This window comes from Ursus arctos, unplaced genomic scaffold (genome assembly GCF_023065955.2).
Source record: "Ursus arctos isolate Adak ecotype North America unplaced genomic scaffold, UrsArc2.0 scaffold_18, whole genome shotgun sequence".
Classification (NCBI taxonomy): Eukaryota; Metazoa; Chordata; class Mammalia; order Carnivora; family Ursidae; genus Ursus; species Ursus arctos.
The window spans coordinates 10,130,700-10,155,676 of NW_026622852.1; the positions used below are offsets into that span (position 1 = coordinate 10,130,700).

The 24,977-nt window shown below is 37.3% G+C and overlaps 1 protein-coding gene across 3 annotated transcripts in view; it reads left to right on the forward strand.

The window, feature by feature from the left end:
• CCDC171 (coiled-coil domain containing 171) overlaps nt 1-24,977 on the forward strand; it is a 300,691-nt gene that overhangs the window by 48,600 nt on the left and 227,114 nt on the right. For all 3 annotated transcript variants that reach the window (XM_048223031.2, XM_057313447.1, XM_026506501.4), the window contains 2 exons: nt 11,309-11,401; nt 15,440-15,600. In XM_048223031.2, coding sequence (XP_048078988.1) covers nt 11,309-11,401; nt 15,440-15,600 — 254 coding nt within the window. The remainder of the gene's footprint in view (nt 1-11,308; nt 11,402-15,439; nt 15,601-24,977) is intronic.

The window sequence follows — 24,977 nt, forward strand, 5'->3', positions numbered from 1 at the left end:
TTCTCTTGGGTATATACCTAGGAGTGGAATTGCTGGGTCATGTGGTAATTCTGTGTCCAACTTTTTTGAGGAACTCTTGGACTATTTTGCGCAATGGTGGCAGTGTTTTACATTCCACCAGCAGTGTATGAGGGTTCCAGTTTCTCCAGATCCTCACCAGTACTTGTTACGATCAGTTTTTTCGATGATAGCCACCCTAGTTGGTGTATAATGGTATGTCATTTTGGTCTTGGTTTGCACTTCTCTAATGACTAATGATATTGAATACCATCCCATATGCTTATTGGCCATTTGTATGTTATTGGAGAAGTATCTATTAAGATTCACTGTCCATTTTAATGGGTTATTTGTACCATACGAATGTAAGATATTAATAATAGGGGAAACTTGGTCTGGGGTATATAGGAACTCTCAATAATAATGCCAAGTGTGAACTTGGCAAAGATAAAATGACTCACACTCTTAACATACATGGCCTAATTTTATGTAAAGTTAGAGAAAAAAATAAAAAATTAGATTATAGTCTATATAATATTTTTAGCTTATTTATCACTTTGTGATGAACATTTTTTTCAGGCCAATAAATTCAGAAATGTATCATGATTTAAAAATATTCTGTGGTGGGGTGCCTGGACTCTTGATTTCAGCTCAGGTCATGGTCTCAGTGTCTTCAGATCGAGCCCTGCGTCCGGCTCTGCTCTGGACATGGAGCCTGCTTGAGATTCTCTCTCTTCCTCTCCCTCTGCCCCTTCTCTCTGCTTGTGCACACACGCGAGCACAAGTACTCTGTCTCTTTAAAAAAAAAAATGTGGCATGTGGATGGCCCATTAAAAGATTAGAATAGTTAAAGTCTGAGTATACTTAGAATTAAAAAAGTCATTTAGAAGTCACTTTTAGGATGCTATAAAACCCTATGATCATCACTAAAAACCTTTTAATTGCCTCACAGGTATGAAGAAGTACTAGGTAACAGTGATTTCTTTTTTGTTGATAAAATTCTAATTAAGCCAGTTTTGACTAAATTGGGGAAATAGCTAATGTCTAAACTTTAGGATTTATTTTTGGATAACTCAGTATTGATTTTTTTCCTTGTAAAATATTTACTTGCCCCAGTTTCTTTTTTTTATTGATTGATGTTATAAACTTAAAATTGTTTTAGACTAATTTTACTTTGTGGTTTTTCTTAGCTACTCTGTAATTACTATTGGTAATATCAGGTCTCTGCTTTTGGAGAATTTGAAGCTTTGAAGGGTCATCCAGATAGTCTCAATATTTATTCTGTTTATAAGAATTTTATAAGTGGACTAGTATAGTCCTCCAACTCATCTATAATTCTTCATGTTTAGACATCTTTCAAAATTTTGCTTTATGGGATGCCTGGGTGGCTCAGTTGGTTAAGCATCTGCTTTCAGCTCAGGTCATGATCCCAGGGTCCTGGGATCGAGTCCTGCATCGGGCTTCTTGCTCAGTGGGGAGCCTGTTTCTTCCTATGCCTGCTGCTCCCCCTGCTTGTGCTCACTTTCTCTCTGACAAATAAATGTAATCTTAAAAAATTTTTTGCTTTATATTTAAGTGAACGTATCTTGTCTTGGCTCTTGGCCAGATGATGACATAATGAAGGAGAAGACATTAACTACTAGTAATTCTAGGGACTTAAGTAACTGTCAGTGGTATGTTTTTAAAAAAAGGATTACTATAAGATACATGAAATATAAGGATTATTATAAAATAAATGAGACAATAATGTTAATAAAGATAATAGAGGAAAACTGTTAACATTTTAATTTAATAGAACACATTATTTAATGTCAGTAATATCAGAATAAGGCAACTAATACAATAGACATGTAGCCCAATCAGTGCTTTAAATATTAGTGAAGCTTTTTAATAGTTGCATTTCATGAAATGGTGATTTCTTAATGTGCCTGGACCAAAGCTGTATATGTATATATGATTTGTATTTTTAAAAAATCTGATAAACTATATACCATTGTGTGGCTTAATCATCTTAACACGGATCAATGGTTTCTTAGATTTAAAAAAAGAAAGCAAACTCCCAATCCAATTTTATAAATGTGGTGCTGGATACCACAGAACCAAGGGAAAAGCGAACTGGAAAAAGAAATATCTGCGGCTTTTATAAAAGCTCTTTACAACTGGGGAGGTTTTTTTTTTTTTTTTATCATGGGAAATAAACTTAACTCAATAAGAAAAGAGAAAAGAGAAGATGCAAACCTAATAGTAAGAGAACTGAGGAGTCTCGTGAAGATTACAGTGGAGAGAGAACTGCCTGCAAATAAATTCCGAATTGCTTCTGTCAGTCATGTTCTGTATTACTGTAACGGAAAGCAGGGTAGAGGGTTGCTTCTTTCTCTACACGTAGACTGCACTCACGTGAAAAAGGAAAAGAAAAATGACTCTCACCTTTCCTGTTGTCTGTGAAGCCAACCTCATCTGATTTCACTTAAGCCACCATGTGTTTATAGGAATTATTTTTCAATACCTACTTATGTTGATTACTACTTATCAAGTGGGTAAATACTGAAATCACCTGGGTTATATTATTGTGCTTAGAAGTATTACACATTTTTGTATTTATGTTCATAGCGGTCTTTAAAATAGGGAGTTTATTTAAAAATGTGCTAAATACTGAAGTTTTTGTTGCCAGGAGGGGTAAAGATGATTTTTAGAGAGGCTAAATTAATTTATGATGAGAATTTGTGTCCTATAAATTCTGAGATTTCCTATTTTCATTTTCTGTGGTTTCTTTTATTATACCCAACAGTAATAAAAGCTCTTTTTTCCATTAAACTGTTTTATAATCTGAGTGATAGACTTCATTATTCATTCCTAGTGAATAAAAATTTGCTGTATTCTCCAGTTTATATCTGTAGTTATCAGCTTGCTTCATATGTCTGTTCTGAAACTGGTAAGGCCCTGATTGTTGTGGCTCTCAATGACTAGCTTTGAGGTTTAACTGCACAGTTAACCACAGCCGAGATGATGGGCATGGACAGCTCTAAATATTGGTACATTTGGCTGTTGCTTGAAATTGCTGTGTAATTTTATTTATTTTTAAATTAAATTAATTTAGGTAATCTCTACATCCAGCATGGGGCTTGAACTCACAATCCCAAGATCAAGAGTTGCATGCTCTACTGACTGATCCAGCCACGTGCCCCCAGGATAATAAATAATAAAGGACTCATAGATTTTCTTTGTTACAGTCTTTCAATATATAACTCAGTTTAAGTGATGTGATATTATGGTGCTTTTGTTGTTCAGATACTTGTCAAATACTTAGAGACTTTGACCCTTTAAGATTTTTTTTTTTGTTCTGTAATAAAGAGTACTTTGAGATCTTCACTTTAAAGTCTTGAAGAGGGGCGCCTGGGTGGCACAGCGGTTAAGCGTCTGCCTTCGGCTCAGGGCGTGATCCCGGCGTTCTGGGATCGAGCCCCACATCAGGCTCCTCCGTTATGAGCCTGCTTCTTCCTCTCCCACTCCCCCTGCTTGTGTTCCCTCACTCGCTGGCTGTCTCTATCTCTGTCGAATAAATAAATAAAATCTTTAAAAAAAAAAAAAAGTCTTGAAGAGTACAATAGCTACTGTTTGTCCCCCCACACAGGTAAGAATAAGTATTGTAGTTAATTGTTAACAAATGTGTAATAAATTATTTACAGTCACTTAACTCTAACGAAATATACTTACTACTAAAATAACAATCAGTCTGTGATGATTCAGTTCCTAAGAATTACCTTTCTGAAGATGGATTACTTCTATATTGGTTACTGTGAAAGTGTCCATTGATGGGAAATATCAGGTGATCAAATCTGGAAAAACAGTTAAATAAACAGCCACTTTCTGTTTGTACAGCTGTTGACATTCTGGGGTAAACTTTGCACAACGGTTTTGGAAGCCGTGCTGTGTAACGCACTGCTGAGAAGTCTCTAGTATGCACTTCTGTGATATTTCCTCCCCTGTTTTTCTTGTGCATTTTAGTGGACTCAGTTTTGTGTATCCAAGTTTTGCTGCTTGACTAATTCCTTTAGGTTCACTGATACCCTCCGAGCTGGATCTATTCTGAGGAGGAAGTCATGTAGTTGGAGGTGTTTTTTGGCCCAGCCCTTCAGCAGTGTGCACATCTGTTTTCATAACTTTTGTGAACCTTTTGGAACAGGCCCATGGAAGCCACGGGAGCAGATGTGGTGTGGAGAACAAATGTGGTCTGGGTATGTTTGGTTAGTTCTGCTGCTGAATTAGAGCTGGCAGCTCATACCCTGTGTTATGATAAAATAACAAGTAACAAAGGCTGGAACGGGAGACATCCTTCCTTACATTACCTTCCTCAAAGAACACACACCCCCTTTTCTTAAGTGGAGTTGGTTATTTAATTGGGCTTAGCGTGATTTAATGAGATATAAGTTGTAAAATAAAAAAAATAGTTATGAACATATTTACTGAAATAAAAATCTCTTGGCAGTATTTTGCAGTAGGAAAGGGCATGAAAGTCAGCTAATAAATGATAAAATATGTGCTCATTTGTGTTATACAAAGAACTCCATTGTTCATAATGTTGGGGAACAGACATAGTATAGTGTAACAGTTGTATTATAGGCAAACCCGTGTATGCTTAAATTGACTTGTGGTATATATGAATATGTGTTGGATTTTGTATTTTAACCTGACTCGCATTATGATTTCTGCCCTTGCTTTGTTGATTACATTAGGATTGGATAAATGAGGCAGTTTATGACTGTACTGTTTCTCTTAGGCAGTATTGGAAAAAAAATTTTTGTGAACAGCACGTTGATGTTCCTGTAGCACCCTCTGCTGGATATAAGAATTAATTCACCAGACCAGAAGATTAAAAAAATATTTATTAGGAGGGCTTTAATTTAATTATGTCTGTCAACAAAGCCCACTCTAGGAAGGAGTTTGTTTAAAGATTTGAAGATTTTTGTTGTTGTTGTTGTCCTTCTGATTAATCGTTTTAGTAATAACAGTTTATAAAGTTTTCTTCTGGACATTTCATTCAAAGCAGGAAGGTATGAAAATAAAGGTGTGATCTCGGGTTTATAGGGCAGGAATAACAGAACCTCTTCTTGACTTTTGGAGTGAAAATCAGATAATTAATTAATATGACATAACATACACATAAAAAATGAAAAGAAGACTTGGATTGTTGAATCTTTTATCATGGAATGACTGAATATTCTGTATTTCAATAAAATGTAAGACTATTATTTTGATAAGAGAAGCTTTATGCATATGCTTTTTGGAATCTGAAAAGAAAATGAACATTGTTAGACTCTATCTGTCTTTCTTAACTTTTTGCTTATTCTAATTTTTTATTCTCAATGCCTATAGGCTATTTTCTTGTCACTGGTTAGACTTCTGACTTACAGAATCCAAGATGAGCATACTGAGAAGTCATTTTTAATTTTTTGAGACCAGGAACTTCATTTTGTAGGGTTTACATTAAAAATTTTGGTTTTAAACTAGTATTAGGCTTACCTAGCACATGCTCATTTTAATCTGGTTAAACATAATATTTTTTTCTGCTGTAATAGTTACCATGCTTTAGACCTAAAACCAACAAGGATCCCTTGTTCTAAGGACTTAAAGTCAGCATTTAGAGGGAACTTTTTTCAAAAATCAGGAAGCTTGACTTAGGTGGCTGTCACTTCTTTGACATAGTCTGTGGTTCTTTCGCTCAGGATTCTTTTATCTTTTATTGAGATATATTTCACACACCGTAACATTCATCCTTTTAAAGTATACAATTCAGTGATTTTTAGTATATTCACAAAGTTGTGCAAACATTACCACTAATTCCAGAACATTCTCATCACCCCAATAAGAAACTTGATGTGCGTTAGCAGTCATCGCTCGTTTCTCCCTCACCCTAGCTGCTGGCAACCACTAACACACTTTCTATCCCTATCGATTTGCCTGTTTTGGACATTTCCTATAAATGAAGTCATACAATAATACATGGTCTTTTGTGTCTAGTTTCTTTCACTTAACATATATTTTCAAGGTTCATCTATGTCATAGCATGTATTGGTACTTAATTTTTTTTTTTTTGGCTGAATAAAATTCCATTGTAGGGATATATGCCATACTTTGTTCAGTTGATGGACATTTAAGTTGTTTCTACCCTTTGGCTATTATGAAAAAAATGCTGATATGGACAGTTAGTATAAGTCTTTGTTTGAACATGTTTTTATTTCTCTGGAGTATATACCCAGGAGTGGAAATGCTGGATCATATGGTAACTCTGTTTAAATTTTTAAGAGACTGACAAACTGTTTTCCATAGTGGTGGTACCCATTTACATTCCCACCAGTAATGTATGAGGTTTCCAATTTCTCTACATCCTCACCAATACTTATTATTTTCCATTTTTAAAAATTATAGCTAGCCTAGTGTGCATGAAGATATATCTCTTTGTGGTTTGGGTGTGCATTTCCTTGATAACTAATAATGTTGGCTATCATTTCATATACTTACTGGCTGTTTTCGTATCTTCTTTGGAGAAATGTCTATTCAAGCCTTTTACTCATTTATTTTTTATTTTATTTTAAAAAAGATTTTATTTATTTGAGAGAGAGAGAGAGAAGGGAATGCGAGTGAGGGGAGGGGCAAAGGGAGAAGCAGACACTTAACTGACTGAGCCACCAGGTGCCCCTACTCATTTTTAAAAAAATTGAAACGTTTATCTTTTTATTGTAAGAGTTCTTTGTATATTCTGCATACTAGACTCTTATCAGATACATGATTATTTTCTCCTTTTCTCTATATTGCTTTCACTTTTTGATTAAGTTCTTTGATGCTCAAAGTTGAAAATTTTAATGAGGTCCAATTTTTTTCTTTTGTCACTCATGCTTTTGGTGTCATATTTCAGAATCTGTTGCCAAATCTGAGGTCATGAATTCTGTTTTCTTCTAAGAGTTATATGGTTTGAGCTTTTATATTTAGGCCATTGATCCGTTTGAATTCATTTTTATATATGATATGAGGTAGGGATACAAATTTATTCTTTTGCATGTATATATCCCATTGTCTCAGCACTGCCTAATGAAAGAGTGATTCTTTCATTGAATTGTCTTGGCTTGGGGTGCCTGGGTGGCTCAGTCGTTAAGCGCCTGCCTTCGGATCAGGGCGTGATCCCAGAGTCCTGGGATCGAGCCCCGCATTGGGCTCCCTGCTCTGCTGGGAGCCTGCTTCTTCCTCTCCCACTCCCCCTGCTTGTGTTCCCTCTCTCGCTGGCTGTCTCTCTCTCTGTCAAATAAATAAATAAAATAAAATCTTTCAAAAAAATTGTCTTGGCTCTCTTGTCAAAAATCAATTGACCATTGATACATGGGTTTATTTCTGGACTCTCGGTTCCTTTTTATGGATCAGTGTGTCTGTCCTTATGCCAGTTCTACAGTGTTTTGATCACTGTAGCTTTGTAGTAATATTGAAATCAGGAAATGGGAGTATTCCAACTTTGTTCTTCCTTTTCAAGATGGTCATGTTGACTTTTTGAGAGTGCTTTAGTAAAATTGTTTGGCTTTAATCCTGTGTTTTTCACACCCTTATGATGATGAAATTGCTTTTTCGTATAATAGCTAATCACATCCCATGGGACTAATATTTGGTGTGAAACATGTTTTGAGAAAGGTGGTAGTGAGTATGAAGGGAATATTGTCTTTGATTATCTTAATATTTCAACAATATAGATAGGAATTGATTGATTTAAACTCCCACCATCCCACTGACTTTTTCTGCTTAGGCATGAATGGCTTAATTCATTCTAATGATTCTTGGTCATCAAAATAGAATTTTGTTAGATAAATAATGACTCTAGCACCATAGTTTCCCACCATACTTCCTTTGCTTTTGTTTGAAAATTTTTTCAATATGGAAAATTTCAATCATGCATGAAAGTAGAGAGAATACTAAAATGAACCCCATGTGCCTATCACTCAGCTTTACTAATGATCAACTAGTGGCCAATATTATTTTATGAATATCAGCTTCCTCTTGTAACCCCCAGCTTGACTATTTTAAAGCAAATCCAGACACCATCATATAGTTTCATCCATGAACATTTTTGTATATATTTAAAAAAGAAAGGAGTTAAAAAAATATATCAATTATTAAAAAAAATTTTTTTTAAAGTAAGCTCTACACCCAGTGTGGGGCTTGAACTCATGACCCTGAGATCAAGAGTTGTATAATCTACCAACTGAGCCAGCCAAGCACCCCAATACCAATTATTATTACACCTAAAAAATAATAATAACTCTTTAGTTTTATATTTTTTCATTTCCAGTTTTTTTGAATCTTGAGTCTTGAGTTATCAGACGAAATTATAAATATTTACCAGCTTCATCTTTCAGTGGAATGCCTGTTACTTCTAAATACTCTAGTAGTATGGGATATACATGTCAGATTTTACCTTTAAAGATATTGTACTTTACTAACTTAAAAATCATTTTATTGTTTTGGGTTTAAATTATCTTTAGACCCAAAAGATCACATCGGGACTTACTGCTTTGTCTGCCTTCTAGAAACAAAGTCTTTTCTAGTAACTTATTAAGAATGAGTTAATTCAGGACGCCTGGGTGGCTCAGTTGGTTAAACATCTGCCTTTGGCTCAGGTCATGATCCTGTGGTCCTGGGATTGAGTTCCGCATGGGGCTCCCTGCTCAGCGGGGAGTCTGCTTCTCCCTCTCCCTCTGCCTCTGCCCCTGCTTATGCTCTCTATCTCTGATAAATAAATAAAATCTTTTAAAAAAATGAGTTAACACTTTAAGAAATATTATTGACAGGGTTGCAGAATCTAAGTAAAGCAAATACGTCAGTGTGGAAAAAATAGTTTGTGAGTTTCATATTTGTGAAACACAGAGTGATTGAATCCTGAAGCAGAATTGCTTTCTGACAATGAAGGCCATTAGTAGTAAGAGGTATCTACAAAGGCCTCTAGAGAAGGGATGTTTGTGTTTATGCTGTGTTCTATAACAAGATATTATGGGAATCTGCTTTGCTCAAAGATAAGTCTAGTCATTTCTTACTTATTCACAGATGGCTTGCTTAATTTGTGAATGATCCAGTTTTTACTTATGCTGCTTCTTGCTATGATTCTGTAAAAAAAAATTGTGAAGGAAAGGCAAAATCAATTAATCAAGTTTTGCATTTAAAAAAACTTTAGCTTAGGGGCGCCTGGGTGGCACAGCGGTTAAGCGGCTGCCTTTGGCTCAGGGCGTGGTCCCGGCGTTATGGGATCAAGCCCCACGTCAGGCTCTTCTGCTATGAGCCTGTTTCTTCCTCTCCCACTCCCCCTGCTTGTGTTCCCTCTCTCGCTGGCTGTCTCTATCTCTGTCAAATAAATAAATAAAATCTTAAAAAAAAAAAACAAAAAAAAAAACTTTAGCTTAAGCTAAGTGATAATTTCTTGCCCAGATTTTACTTGAAAAGGAAATCAAATTAGTAATGCCTTACTCCACCACTATTGAACCATCTTTATTTGACGGACAGGACTCTAGGCATGGCTTTTGTTTGCTACTATTATCCTGAGACATCTGCAACTGGGGATCCCTGTAGCCCTACTTGCCCAGCCCTCAACAGGCTTTAGTTCCCTTTTAGGGACTAGGAATCCAGTGCTTCCCACGGTTGCATTTTCTCAACAGAAATGGCATTCAGAAATAAAGCTCCTGACCTCTGCTTCTGGCCAGAAGTTGTCTCTTGCCTAAAAATTGATGAATTGGGCTTCATCATGAAGAAAACTTTTGCTTTGCGAAAGACACTGTTAACAGTATGAAGAGACAAGTTGTAGACTTGGAGTAAATACTTGGAAATCACATATCCAGTAAATGACCTGTATGCAGATTATATAAACTCTCAAAACTCAATAATAAGAACACAAAAACCCAATTAAAAAATGGGGAAAAGATCTGAACAGATACTTCACCAAAGAAGATCTACAGATGGTGAATAAATATATGAGAAGATGCTCAATGTCATTAGTCATTAGGGAAATGCAAATTGAAACTGAAATGGAAGACCCATTACATGCCTCTTTGAATGTCTTAAACCTCCTTTTCCCCCAAAACGAAAAAACAAACATTGACCATGCCAAGTGTTGGTGAGGATGTATAAAATTATAAACAATTTAGAAAAGTTTGGGAGTTTCATAAAACATTAAACATACACCCACCATGTGACCCCATCATTCTTTCCTTCACTTTTTACCTCTGAGAAATCAAAGTGTTTGCCCATACAAACTCTTGTACATGAAGGCCCATAGCAGTTTTATTTGTAATAGCCCAAACTGGAAACAACTCAAATGTACATCAACTGGTGAACAGATAAATCGGTGTGGTGTATCAACACAGTGGAACACTTTAACAATAAAAAGGAATACACTATTGATAAATGCAACCACATGGTGATTCTCAAAATAGTTATGCTGGGAGAAGGAAGCCAGGCAATAAAGAACACATGCTGTGTGACTCAATTTATATGAAAATTTGGGAAATACAGTGATCGATAGTGACAAAAAGCAGATCAGTGGTTACTTGGGGATGGGGGTGGGGTGGGAAGGGCTGGATGAAGAAGTTACCAAGAGATATAAGGAATCCTTTAGAGGTCCTGGAAGTATTTCTTGTCTTCATTATGGCAGTGATTTCATGGGTGTGTATATATACTTATCAAATTACACACTTTTAAATATGTGCAGTTTATTATGTATGGATTATATGTCAATAAAAAAGAAAAAAAAAGCAAGGTTTGGAGCATTCTTCCCGAGCATGATTTTCACATGATATTTTAACATGCCTTTTACAGTCTTGCAAAAGCAGAAGAAAAACGAGTAATCTAAAGTGTGATCCATATTCACGTTTTTAAAAATTTTTAATTTTAATTCCAGTATAGTTTACATATAGTGCTATATTAGTTTCAGGTGTACAATGTTGCGATCAACAGTTCTATACATTACTCAGTGCTCATCATGATTAAGTGTGCTCCTAATCCCCTTCACCTGTTTCACCCATCCTCCCACCCACCTCCCCTCTGGTCACCCCCAGTTTGTTCTCTATAGTTAAGTCTGTTTTTTGCTTTGTCTCTCTTTTTTCTTTTGTTCATTTGTTTTGTTTCTTAAATTCTATATGTGAATGAAATCATAGGTATTTGTCTTTTTCTAAGTGACTTATTTCGCTTAGCATTATACTCTCTAGCTCCATCCCTGTTGTTGCAAAGATCCATATCCACTTTAAATACCAACGTTTGTGTGTTTAAACTTTTAATTTGTTTTCAGGCAACTACTCTAAGAGTGAGGAAATTAGAAGAAAATATTGAAGCAGAAAGAGCAGCACATTTGGAATCAAAATTTAATTCTGAAATTATTCAGGTAAAACATAAGCAAAATTTTTTGGTATGGATTTAATTAAGTTGGGAAAAGCAGCATTCTGTTCAGACAGTTAAGGTATAGAATGGGTAGCATAGGGGCACCTGCGTGGCTCAGTCAGGAAAGGCCCTGACTCTTTTTTATTTTTTCTTTAAAGATTTTATTTATTTATTCAACAGAGATAGAGACAGCCAGCGAGAGAGGGAACACAAGCAGGGGGAGTGAGAGAGGAAGAAGCAGGCTCATAGCGGAGGAGCCCGATGTGGGGCTGGATCCCAGAATGCCGGGATCACGCCCTGAGCCAAAGGCAGACGCTTAACCGCTATGCCACCCAGCCACCCCAAGGCCCTGACTCTTGGTTTCAAGGTCATAAGATCGAGCCCCACGATGGGTTCCGAGCTTAGTGCAGAGTCTGCTTAGGATTCTTTCCCTTTCCCTTGGCCTCTCCCCCACGCTCTCTCTCAAATAAATAAATAAAATTAAAAAAAAAAGAATGGTCTCATATCATTAAGACACTCATTATTCTATTTGCTCTCAGGAGATAGTTGAGGATGGTTTTATTAGAGGAGGGGTTGGCATACTACCGCCCACAGGCCCAATCTCACCCACTGCCTGTTCAAGGGAGGTTTTGTCTTCTCGGTGGGGCGTTTATGCTGCAGTGGCAAAGGGGGGTGGTTACGCTAGAGACATTATGGCCTGCAAAGTCCAAAATATTTCCCATCTGGCCTGTTACAGAAAGACTTGCTGATCATAGTGTTCTTTTCATCAACAGCCATGGGATGAATTTCTTTTTGAAAACACTTAAAAAATATGCACTTTCATTTATTGAGTATATAGCCTGTGGCCATTTCTTATCACTTGTATTAAGAGCTGAAGGTATAAAGGTGAAGAGAGTACTCTTGGAACTTACTTCCATTATCAGAAATACTGTATATTTAACTTCTTCTATATAGATTATACAGATAAATGTATGGATAGAAATATAAAATACTAAAATACTATGAGAGCATAATAAAGATGAAATCTGAGAGGGATATTTGTTGAAGGCATCCTAAGGAAAGTGTCCTCTAGGTCTTAGAGAATGAGAAGTGATTTCTAAGGGAAAGGAAGGCATTCCAACTAGGGATTGGCAAACTACTGCTCATGGACCAAGTCTGGCCCATGGCCTATATTGTGTATAAAGTTTCATATAAAGTTCCAGAAATCTAAGTTCCTTAATTTAATTTTTTTTCAAGTAGGCTCCACACCCAGCATGGGGCTTGAACTCAGAACCCTGAGATCAACAGTTGCAAGCCCTACTGACTGAGCCAGGCACCCCTCAATTTCTTAATTTAATTCGGATTTTTTTTTTAAGACTTAGATTTTTCCCTTACATTAAATTTTAATTGTTTAAACAGGTCTTAATATAGGATGCAACTAAGCTTATAAGAATTTTATAATAAATTAAAAAAAAACCTTTATCTTTAATGAAATGCCCCCTTTACCCACAAAATTCTCAGGCCCATGTATTTGAGTGCATTTGTATTTTAAGCAAACTTGTGCAAGTTAAGCGTGGAGCCCAATGCAGAGCTAGAACTGACGACCCTGAGATCAAGACCTGAACTGAGATCAAGAGTCAGACACGTAACCAGCTGAGCCACCCAGGTGTCCCTAAGCTTTTTTCTTTTTTTTAAATGATTGAATCACCCAAAATGACATCAATAAGCAGTAAGGCTAACGTTTTAAATTTATGAAAGAAGTATAATTCAAAATTAAGTTTTTCATTGTAGTTACAATTTTTGCCAGGGGATATATAGTTAATAGCTACAAAAATAAAAAATTGTTACATGTATATTTTTTACTCGTATAGTTTAAAATTAATATTTGATATTTAACTTCATGTTATGACTCAGAAAAAAAGCCAAAGTTTATATTTGAATCATATATCTATAAATATTGACAAGTATTTTCAATGAGGTACACCTAGTAAAATTCAGTTTCAGATTAGTTTAAAAGCAAATGAGACCACTAAATAGTTGTAATTAATCATCTTGTCATAAACTGTAGTTAAATGTATGTTTGAAGTATTCTGTTGTTAAATTTGTTCTCATAAAAATGAGAAAGTAGAATCAAAGAGTTGACTCAGAATTATTAATTTGAAGCCTACTTCTCTTTCAGTTGGATTGGTTTATCGTTTGCGATTGAGTGTGCTTATTTTCTGAGAGAAGATAGCAATGCAGGCAGAAGAAAATGTTTCCTAGATTTATTATTTTACTTGTCAACATTGAATTTAGACAAAATAGCAAAGAAAAATAAAGTTTAAAAGACCAAATTTGAAAATATATCAAGCTGTATCACCAGATCTATTCTATGTCCTTATTTTAGTGTAAGAATGTTTTGATTATTCCAAAATACTTTTGAATAATTACAAATAATAATTCTAGTGCTTATTGTTTGTATGGATTAATTTTCATGTTGTTCTAGGCTTCTTTTCTTGGTGACGTCATCTTTCTTAGCTCGCATTGTCTTTTGCCAACCCCAGGAGGCTTGTTCATAGCTTTTCTCTGATTTCGTGGCCCTTTGTGCCTGCTCCTGGGACAGGAGACACTTATCACATTCTGTCATGGTCTCTCCTCTCCTAAAGACGAGGACCTCCTCAAAACTAAGACTATTTTCATGATTATTGTATAGTATCTTGAGGACTAGGTCACTGCCTGGCACATATTAAGTGCTTAATAAATATTTATCCAAACATTTATTAAATAAATATTATACATACATGTGTAATATTAAATATATGTTAGGTGAATATTACCTCATTAGATCTTTGTAACAACCCTGTAGATAGTCTGTTTAGTATTATTATTAATATTATTTATTGTTTACGGATGAGGAATCTCAGGCCTTTGGTGTTTTAGTAACATGCCAAAAGTCACATAAGTTAATTTGTAGAGCTGGAAGTTAAATGTGAGCTTTATGGTTCTAAAGCCCGTATTCTATTTAGTGTAAAGCATTTTCTACCACTCCCCACTTTTTCTGAGCCTTAGCGGTCTATTTTTTATTTTTAATTTAATTTTCTGGGAAAGGTAAAACATCCACAAAGTTCAAAAATCAAAACAATATTAAATGATCGAGAACTCTTGCTTTCACTCCTGTCTCTCCCTTCGCTCTACCCTCTTGCCTGCTACTTAATTTTTTCCACTTGTTTACCCAAAATACAGCATACTACATACACTGATCTGGACTTTGCTTTTTCAGTCTATGTTAACACCACACAGAGAACCTCCTTTTCAAAAGTTGTTTCGCAGTTTTTTTTTTATAAAGTTGCATATTATTCTTTTATGGGAATGTACTTTGTTTACTCTGTCAATGTTTACATAGAATCTAGTTTTCAAAGTGTTTTATTATGTAAAGTTTCAAGTATATGCAAAAGTGGAGAGAATGGCAAAATGAACTCCGCGCGTAGCCATCCCTTCAAGATTTACCTCCAGTCAATTGTATTTTTTATTTGTTGCCCCCATCTACTCCCCATCCTCATATCATTTTGAAGCAAATCCTAGATATCAAATCTTAGATATAACTACACTCATAAATATTTTAGTCAAATCATATTATTTGATAATAAAAGTTTTACTTTTCTACAGTAAAAAATCTCTAGGAATAAAAAAGATCTGTTAGCTTTCATGGGTTTCTAAAGATGTGAATGTAATGCTGTTTCTCATGAGAGGAAGAATACTTCCCTTTTGTTTTCCAAAACCACTAATTTCGTTATGTTTTATAAAAGAAGTATCCAAATGGACTAGTAGGTCAGAATTCAGCACTTTGATTAGGCATTTCCATAGCACAGTTAACCATTCTTCCACTCTTCCTCCCTTCCATTAAACACGTTGAGAAAGGGAATACACTGTCTTTTGTTTATTTTCCTTTTGAAACCAAAGCAGGAAGGATGCAGTGTTTGGATGAATGATAAACTGCTGCTGATAAAGGACTCTATTCAATTTGACTAGTCTTTGATGCTAGCAGTTCCTTGCTTGTTTTAACTACTTCTCTGTTATTTGGTAGTTACGGATTCGAGACCTTGAAGGTGCTTTGCAGGTAGAAAAGGCCAGCCAAGCAGAAGCTGTTGCAGATTTGGAAATGATCAAGAATGAATTCAAAGAAGTTGAAAGTGCGTATGAGCGAGAAAAGCATAATGCACAAGAGAGCTTTGCAAAACTAAGTTTGTAAGTGTTTTACTGTAAAATTCTTTATAAAGAATTTATGAAACTTACATAAGTATGAATGTGTAGCATTTTAGATATAGCTCTCATTAATGTCAGTGCTAGATTGGGGATAAAGGATTTCATAAAACGTAACTATACTTCTCTGTGTATAGTGGAAATGCTTTTTTTGGATTTCGAAGTATAATGGCTATTCCAAGTAGTCTCTGAAATGCAGTTTTTACCCTAGAGAGTAAATATGTTAATAAATTTTCCATTTACTGATGTAATACAGTATCTTTAAAGATCTTGATTTCTGGGCCACCTAAAAAGGTCTGTGTGAGATGGGTAATGTTTGAGATTTTCTCAAGCTACAGAAATATTCGTAGTCGGGGCTAATACCACTCTTAGTGGTTGGTATACATTGTGGCTCACTTGCTTTCTAGCATTGCTTGATTTCATTCAGTTTATAGAACTCCCTATGAAGTAGCTGCTCCTTTAATCCCTGTTTTACAGATGTGAAAATTGAGGCTTAATGGGGACACATAACTAGTAAGTGGTAGTCAGGGTCTTTTTGACTCCTACTGATTTTAACCTTTTTCAATTCAAAAGCCTTTCATCTGGAATGTTCTGTAGGACATGCTTTAAGAAGTTTATAATTCTTTAATATGTTTCCAAAAAATTTGATAGTAGATATTTTAAACCATTTTTCCCCGTAGGGTGAAATGCATACCGCCATTGGTACATGACATAATAGGTTGGTGCCTTAGAGTTATGTATCTATGTTTAATGTTAGTTTGTATATGACAAACAGATAAGGGTTTTCCATTTACAACAACAGTATAAAGGTTTCTCTTAAAATACTTCATTTAACTTAAGAAATGAATTAAAGTATTATTAAATAATAGTGATTATTGTGGGTGGGGCAAAATCATAAAGGTGGCACTTGAAAGACTGACTTGAAAGATTGTGGTTGAAAAATAGGCTCAAAATGGATGAAAGACCTCAATGTGAGACAGGAATCCATCAAAATCCTAGAGGGGAACACAGGCAGCAACCTCTGTGACCTCAGCCACAGCAACTTCTGGCTAGACACGTCTCCTAAGGCAAGGGAAACAAAGGCAAAAATGAACCATATGGACTTCATCAAGATAAAAAGCTTTTGCACAGCAAAGGAAATAGTCGACAAAACCAAAAGACAACAGACAGAATGGGAGAAGATACTTGCAAATGTCTTATCAGATTAAGGGCTAGTATCCAAAATCTATAAAGAATTTATCAAACTTAACACCCAAAGAACAAATAATCCAATCAAGAAATGAGCAGAAGACATGAACAGACATTTCTCCAAGGAAGACATCCAAATGGCCAGCAGACACATGGAAACATGCTCAACATCACTCAGCATCAGGGAAAACCAAATCAAAACCACAAGGCGATATCACCTCACACCAGTCAGAATGGCTAAGATTAACAAGTTAGGATACCACAGATGTTGGCAAGGACGCGGAGAAAGGGGAACCCTCTTACACTGTTGGTGGGAAGCAAGCTGGTACAGCCACTCTGGAAAACAGTATGGAGGTTCCTCAAAAAGTTGAAAATAGAGGTACCCAGCAACCCAGCAATTGCACTACTGGGTATTTACTCCACAGATACAAATGTAGTGATCCGAAGAGGCACCTGCACCAATGTTTATAGCAGCAATGTCCACAAAAGCCAAACTATGGAAAGAGCCCAGATGTCCATCGACAGATGAATGGATAAAGAAGATATGGTGTGTGTGTGTGTATGTATATATATATATATACACACACACCATATATAAACACACACACAAAATGGAATACTATCCAGCCATCAAAAAAATTGCAATCTTGCCATTTGCAACGAGGTGGATGGAACTAGAGGGTATTTTGCTAAGTGAAATAAGTCAATCAGAGAAAGACAATATTCATATGATCTCACTGATATGTGAAATTTAAGAAACAAAACAGACGATCATAGGGAAAGAGAGGGAAAAATAAAACAAGACAAAATCAGAGAGGGAGACAAACCATAAGAGACTCTTAATCATAGGAACAAACTGAGGGTTGCTGGAGGGGAGGTAGGTGGGGGGATGGGGTAACTGGGTGATGGACATTAAAGAGGGCACGTGATGTAATGAGCACTGGGTGTTATATAAGACAGATGAATCACTGACCTCTACCTCTGAAACTAATGATACATTATATATTAATTAATTGAATTTAAATTAAAAAAGACTGGTGTTGAAAAATTTAAAATTACTACTTTTAGTAGTAATGCTTATAATATTTTAAACCAGTAATTCTTTTTTTTTTTTTTAAAGATTTTATTTATTTATTTGAGTGAGAGAGACAGAGAGCATGCACAGAAGCAGGGGGAGGGGCAGAGGGAGAGGGAGAAGCAAGATTCCTCGCTAAGCAGGGAGCCACTACGCAGGGAGCCGGATGCTGGGCTTGATCCCAGGACCCCGAGATCACAACCTGAGGCAAACTCAGATGCGTAACCAACTGAACCACCCAGGCGCCCCTAAACGAGTAATTCTGAACTGAAGTTTTTTGCTTCCTCTGGGATGACTTAGATGACATTCTGTGAATGTTATTCTTAAGACTTATCCTCTTTATTGCCTTTGAACCATTGTTTGAATCTGTCCATTTATATATAAATATGTTTGAAGGGCCTTTACGCAGAATATAGTGCAGGCTTCTTTACTGTTGCTTTGAGGTAATGATTAGGACCTGCAAGTGATTAAAGATTTCAATAATGAAATAATAGGCTTCTTTGGGAACCTAGTGAACTCCCTGCTTTGGGAAGTTCAGAACAGAAGGTGGGTGAGTCTTTGTCATGGATTTTGAAGAAGAGAGTCCTGCCTGATTCTTTGCCCTAGGCTTCTGGCAAAACCTAGGAGCTGACAACTTCCTGGGTTGTGCGTGACATTGCCGACAGTGAGGAGTGTCCCCCCATTTTAGTGGACCCAGTTCGAGCTTGAACCCAGCATCAAATGACAGAGGCATTTAATTTTATATTTGCTGAGTGGTAATAATTTTTAATTAAATTTTTAGTTAAAATTGTGACTTTATCAAGTTTAGCTTGTACATAGTCTAAAAAGTAAAACAGCACTGCAAGGTCAACAGTTTCATGCCCCTTGCTCTCTGCTACCCATTTCCACTTCCTTGAGGCAACTGCTTTTAATTCTTATTGCTGTTTCTTCTGATGTTTAACTTCCTGTTTCTGAATAACATGCATATCCTGCCATGTTTTCAATTTCCACCTTTAGATATTATCTGTTGGCACCCCCCTTCCCCCTGCTTACTTATTATCTCTATTGTACACTTCTCCCACACAGCACATTCTTATTCCTCCCTTCCCCCATCCTTTCTGTGGGGTTCTATTTTGGGGTATTTTTTTCTATAACTTTTTTTTCTTGGTAACTCATCTTTATTTTTCTTCATAGCACAGCTTATTATATTCTTTGTTGTGTATTGTCTTTCCTCTTATGTGGATAGGACCTTTGTTTTGTTCATTGCTGGTTCCCAATGCCTAGAATAGTGCCTAGCACAGAAGAGCTGGTAAATAAAGATTTACTGAATTTTCAAATGAATGAATAGTTAGTAATTGCCTCATTTTATTTTATTTTTTTAATATTTATTTATTTATTTATTTATTTATTTATTTAATTTTAGAGAGGGAAAGAGAGGGAGGGGAGAAGGACAAAGGGAGAGGGAGAGGGAAAAATCTTAAGTAGCTCCATGCCCAGCCCAGAGCCCAACACGGGGCTTGATCTCACAACCCTGAGATCATGACCTGAGCCAAAATCAAGAGTCAGATGCTTAACCAACTGAGCCACCCAGACACCCCAGTAATTGCCTCATTTTAAATTGGATTAGTTTATATGCACCAATCACTGAATTATTCTTAAACTCTAACAGGACTGAAAATCTCTCATTATGTTCCTACACCTCAGCAATTCTATCGTTTTAAGTTTCTTGTAAGAGACATCCATCCTGGACTCTTCTCTCTACCTTCTCCATTCTGGATGGATTGTTTTTTAGGTTCCCTGCCACTGTCATCCCTAGGACTTCCTGTCACCATCTTCCTTGGGATGCCTCTGCTTCTCTTCTGTTTTGGATCTCTTTTCTTACTAGTCTCATGCCTTCCTCCCTGTTTGATTTACTCTCTTTGTAGGGTAGCTTCTTGACAAATGCTACATCAGAGGAAAAATTTTGAAATTTGCATTCTGAAAATGTCTTTATTTGACCTTTACCCTTTCTCCTAGTTCACTTGGGTATTCATTAAGTTCTGGTGTCAAGAAGTCTAAAGTCGTTTGATTCCTGATCTTTTGTATGTGGTCCATATTTTCCACTGGAAACTTGTACAGAGTGGTCACCAAGTCTGGAAACATGGGGGAATATCTAGAAATGGTTTACTGATCTTACATTATAACACATGATAAAGTAACAATGTATATGTATTTTCATACCCTATGGACACTAGAATTTTCTCTGTGTTCCCAGTGTTCTGAAATTTCATGATGATGGGCCTTGCATGGATTGTCTTTTTTCATTCATGTTGGGTACTCACACAGCTCCTTCAATTTTAAAGACTCAAGTAATTCATTCCTAGGAAATTCTTTTGTATTTATTACTTTGCTGATTTCTTCTCTTTTGTTTTCTTCACCTTCTCTTTTTTTGGAACTTCTATTATTTATATGTTGGGACTCCTGAATGTATTTGTTATCTTTTCTCTACTTCAATCCATTTTTATTATTTAGTTCTACTTTCTGGGAAGTATATATATTTAACTACTCTACTTTGGAATATCCTTGATCCAAAGGAGAATATACAAAAGGGTTGGCACTAGAATTGTCTGTGTTCCATCCTAGAGAAAGGACTGTTGACTGTTGAGAGTGAGATCATGTGCCATTCAAGAATTAGCTCTTTATTTGATTATAGGCTGAATGTAGTGGTGGATTTGTTTATGCTGAATCACTTTATCTCCTGCATTACAATTTTAAAAATCATAGGAAACAGGTCTACTATGTTTATCAGGAAGATCTCAGATTAAAAATAGTGACAACCCTTTAATTTGAATTAAAATTACCCATTTGGTGGATTATATGCAACAAATTTTAAACTGAGGTACTTCTAAGCTGCCTTTCATCAGATGCCCATACAAGAATGTAAATACAGTTTAAGGGGTGCCTGGGTGGCACAGCAGTTAAGTGTCTGCCTTCAGCTCAGGGTGTGATCCCGGCGTTATGGGATCGAGCCCCACATAAGGCTGCTCCGCTATGAGCCTGCTTCTTCCTCTCCCACTCCCCCTGCTTGTGTTCCCTCTCTCGCTGGCTGTCTCTATCTCTGTCGAATAAATAAATAAAATCTTTAAAAAAAAAAGAATGTAAATACAATTTAATGCCAGCCTGAGCAAAATTTAAATAGGAAGGCAAATCTTTTGAAAAGAATTTCATGTGGTGGGGCAGGGGGGAGCTAAGATGGAGGATTAGTAGGCAGACCTTAGGCTTGTCTGGTCCCTCAAACACAGCTAGATAAATGTCAAATCATTCTGAATACCCCAAAAATCGATCTGAGCACTGACAGAACAAACTGCGTAACTGGAGGGAGAGAGGAGGCCACTTTGTGGAAGGTAGGAAGTGCGGACATGTGGTTTGGGGGAGAAATGGATCGCAGATGCTGTGGAGGGGAAGGAGCCCCGGTCATGGAAAAAGGTGAACGAGAGAAGAGTGCACAGGGAAACGCACAAGAATACTTCCCCAAAGCTATTGCCTGGGGAAATGAGACGGGCTGATTTTCATGGGTTTTTGCAACCAGTGGGGCTTACTGGAGTTTTAGAGGTTCACAGTGTGGCTGGCGTGGAGCCGTGAAGGTGCTGCAATGTTCCTGTGGAGAAGGCACCCAGGTAACCTGGGGGCAGATGGTATGATCTGAGGATTGCCTGAGACGCACGAGGAGAGGTTTGCCCTTCTCAGAGCACATCTAAAGAGGTGACATTGCCTCTCTGGGAATGAAAGTGCCAGCGGGTGCCATTTCCCTCTCTAGAGACATCTGCTGAGGGTTGCTAATCTGGACATTGGCTCTTTAGTGTGTGTTCTCAGCTCCAATGCTCTGGTGTGACTGCTCTTCTGGGTCAAACCTGCATCAGTTCCCGCACAGTGAAACCCTGCCCTAGAAGACCACTGCAGCTCCCCACCACACCAGGTCCTTAAAGCTTGGAATTTTAAAACTCAGCCAGCTTGGCAGTAATAGAGCCCATAGTGCACTGCACTCTCCAGGTGGGCAAGCAATCTGGACACAATGTGAAGGCAGTGACCTAAAGAACACCTGGGACTCATGAGGGGGAAATTGTTCAGTCTTCTGGGAGGGCTTCCCAGCAGCAAGCAGGAATTCCCTACTCCGGGGACAAAGGAGTTGGCTGGCACCATTTCCCTCCCCTGCCCCTCAGCATAAGCTAACTTCAGTAAACAGCACAGCACCAACACTGGCTGCCTAACCTGCTTATACCAAGCCCCGCCCCCCTGCACTCCACTGGTACTGCTTTTCTTAGGCAAGTGTGCCAAAGAACCAGTGCAATGGGCCCCTCCCCCAGAAGACCAGCATAAACCCCTTCAAGCACCACATCTACTGACCACAGAGTTCTGCAAAGCTTCAGTTCTAGTGGAAATAGCATCAGGTTTCTTAACAAGCAGACCAGGGCACACATAGTTAAAACACGCCATACTGTGGCCAAGGTCCAAACACTTCCCACTTCAGGCAAGGAGAAACTCTGCAGACCACTGACCTGAGGAATAGAGCAACCAAAACACGGCAGCAGAGTGCACACCAGAGATACTTCCTGAAGTGCCAGGCCGTGGACATTATATGACCTCTTCTTTATAAGGCCATTACTCTCAGGAGCAGGGAGCATAACAGGCTTTCCTAACATACAGAAGAAGACAGTGACCGAGACAAAATGTCAAGGTGGAGGAATTCATCCCCAAAGAGAGAGCAAGATAAGGTCATGGCTGGGGATCTAATCGAAACAGATATAAGTAATATATGCCTGATCCTGAATTTAAAGCAACAGTCATAAGGATAGTAACTGGGCTTGAGAAAAGCATAGAAGACATCAGGAGACCCTTACTACAGAGGTAAAAGAGCTAAAAACAAATCAGGCTGAAATAAAAAATGTGATAACCAAGATTTGAAACCAAGTGGATGTAATAACCTCAAGGATGAAAGAATCAGAGGAAGGAATAAGTGATATAGAAGATAGAATTATGGAAAATAATGAAGCTGAACAAAAGAGGGAAAGAAAAATCTTGGATCACAAAAGTAGACTTGGGAAATTCAGTGACTCCAAAAAGCGTAATAACATCCATATCATAGGAGTCCCAGAAAAAGAAGAGAGAGAAAAGGGGGCAGAAGGTTTGTTTGAGGAAATTATAGCTGAAAACTTCCCTAATCTGGGGAAAGAAACACATCCAAATCCAGGAGGCTTCAGGAACTCCAATCAAAATCAACAGAAGCAGGCCAACACCACGACATAGTATAGTTAAATTTGCAAAATATAGAAATAAAGAAAAAAATCCTAAAAGCATCAAGACAAAAGAAGTCCCCAGCTTATAAGGGAAGACCAATAAAGTTAGCAGCAGATCTTTCCACAGAAACTTAGCAGGCCAGAAAAGAGTGACATGATATGTTCAACAAGCTGAATGGGAAAAATCTGCAGCCAACAATACTCTATCCAGCAAGGCTGTCATTCAGAACAGAAGGAAAGATAAAGAGTTTCCCAGACAAAAACAAAAGGAGTTTTTTTTTTTTTAAAGATTTTATTTATTTATTCGACAGAGATAGAAACAGCCAGAGAGAGAAGGAACACAAGCAGGGGGAGTGGGAGAGGAAGAAGCAGGCTCATAGCGGAGGAGCTTGATGTGGGGCTCAATCCCATAACGCTGGGATCATGCCCTAAGCCGAAGGCAGACGCTTAACCGCTGTGCCACCCAGGCGCCCCTAAAACTAAAGGAGTTTGTGACCACTAAATCAGCCCTGCAAGAAATATTAAAGGGGACTCTTTGGGAGAGAAAGACCAAAAGCAACAAAGACTAGAAAGGAAAAGAGAAAATCTCCAGAAAGAATGACAAAACAAGTAATAAAATGGCACTAAATTCATATCTATCAATAATTAGTCTGAATGTAAATGGACTAAATGCTCCAATCAAAAGACATAGGGTGTCAGAATGGATAAAAAAAACATGACCCATCTATATGTTGCCTACAAGAGACACATTTTATATTTATTTTTTATTTTTAAAATATTTTATTTTTAAGTAATCTCTATATGTTATATGGACTCGAATTTACAGCTCTGAGATCGAGGATTGCATGCTCTATCAATTGAATCAGCCAGGTGCCCCAAGAGACTCATTTTAAACCTAAAGACACCTGCAGATTGGAAGTGAGGGGGGAAAAACATTTACCATGCAAGAGCACACCAAAAGAAGGCCAGAGGAGCCATACTTATATCAGACAAACTAGATTTTACTTATTTATTTTAATCAAAAAATTTTTTAAAAAAGATTTATTTATTTATTTTAGAGAGAGTGAAAGCATGAGTGGGAGGAACAGAGGTAGAGGGAGAGAGAATCCCAAGCAGACTCCACACTGAGCACAGAGCCTGATGTGGGGCTTGATCCCAAGACCCTGAGATCATTACCTGAGCTGAAACCAAGAGAAAGATGCTCAACCAACTGCGCCACCCAGGCACCACAGACAAACTGGATTTTAAACCAAAGACTGTAACAAGAGATGAAGAAGAGCATCATATCATGATTAAGGGGTCTATCAAACAAGAAGATCTAACAATTGTGGATATTTATTCTCCCAACTTGGAAGCATCCAAATATGTAAAACAATAACAAACATAAAGGAATTCATAATAATAGTAGGAGACTTAACACCCCACTTACATTATTGGACAGATCATCTAAATAGAAAATCAATAAGGAAACAATGGCTTTGAATGACACACTGGACCAGGTGGCCTTAACAGATATATTCATTCAGAACATATCATCCTAGGGGCGCCTGGGTGGCTCAGTTGTCGAGCGTCTGCGTTCAGCCCAGGACGTGATCCTGGGGTCCCGGGATCAAGCCCCGCATCGGGCTCCTCCGCTGGGAGACTGCTTCTTCCTCTCTCACTCCCCCTGCTTGTGTTCCCTCTCTTGCTGTCTGTCTGTCTCTCTCTGTCAAATAAATAAATAAAATCTTTTTTTTTTTTTAAAAGAACATATCATCCTAAAGCATCAGAATACACATTCTTTTTAAGTGCATTTGGAACAGTCTCCAGAATAGATCATATACTAGGTCACAAATCAGGCCTCAAGT